This window comes from Apaloderma vittatum, unplaced genomic scaffold (genome assembly GCF_000703405.1).
Source record: "Apaloderma vittatum isolate BGI_N311 unplaced genomic scaffold, ASM70340v1 scaffold37762, whole genome shotgun sequence".
NCBI classification, from domain to species: domain Eukaryota; kingdom Metazoa; phylum Chordata; class Aves; order Trogoniformes; family Trogonidae; genus Apaloderma; species Apaloderma vittatum.
In genome coordinates this window covers 832-1180 of record NW_009702601.1, presented here as the reverse complement: position 1 = coordinate 1180, position 349 = coordinate 832, and the positions used below count along the sequence as shown (strand labels likewise).

The following is a 349-nucleotide window of genomic DNA, read 5'->3' as shown; positions in this document are numbered from 1 at the left end:
CCAGCTTCACCTTCAACTCCAAGTGCTCCACCATGGGGGCTGCCACCAACACCTACTGCGGGACTATCTACAGCCAGCCGGCCATGAGCCTCATGCGCCGCCTGCCCATGCAGACCATCCAGGAGAACAAGCAAGCCACCTTCTCGCCCGTCAGCTCCTACAGGAACGCCTCGCTGCAGGACCTGCTCTCCTCCATCTCCTACGCGCACAAGGAGAGCATGGTCCCGGCGGACCTGCCCCTGCCCCAGGCCAGCCCCATGGTGCCGGCCCGTGGCCACAGACACAACCCGCTGCTGTGCGGGAGCGGGGAGCAAGGTTTGTCCTCTTACCCGTCCCACTCGGGCTCTCT

General features: G+C 65.0%; 1 protein-coding gene across 1 annotated transcript in view; it reads left to right on the top strand.

Moving 5' to 3' along the window:
* Window positions 1–5: 5 nt before the first annotated feature.
* The window catches only part of LOC104270058 (forkhead box protein O6-like), a gene marked incomplete at its 5' end in the record, with an annotated part of 767 nt that continues 423 nt past the window's right edge, over window positions 6–349 (top strand). Inside the window, one exon of the mRNA XM_009864300.1 lies at window positions 6–315. Coding sequence (XP_009862602.1) covers window positions 6–315 — 310 coding nt within the window. The remainder of the gene's footprint in view (window positions 316–349) is intronic.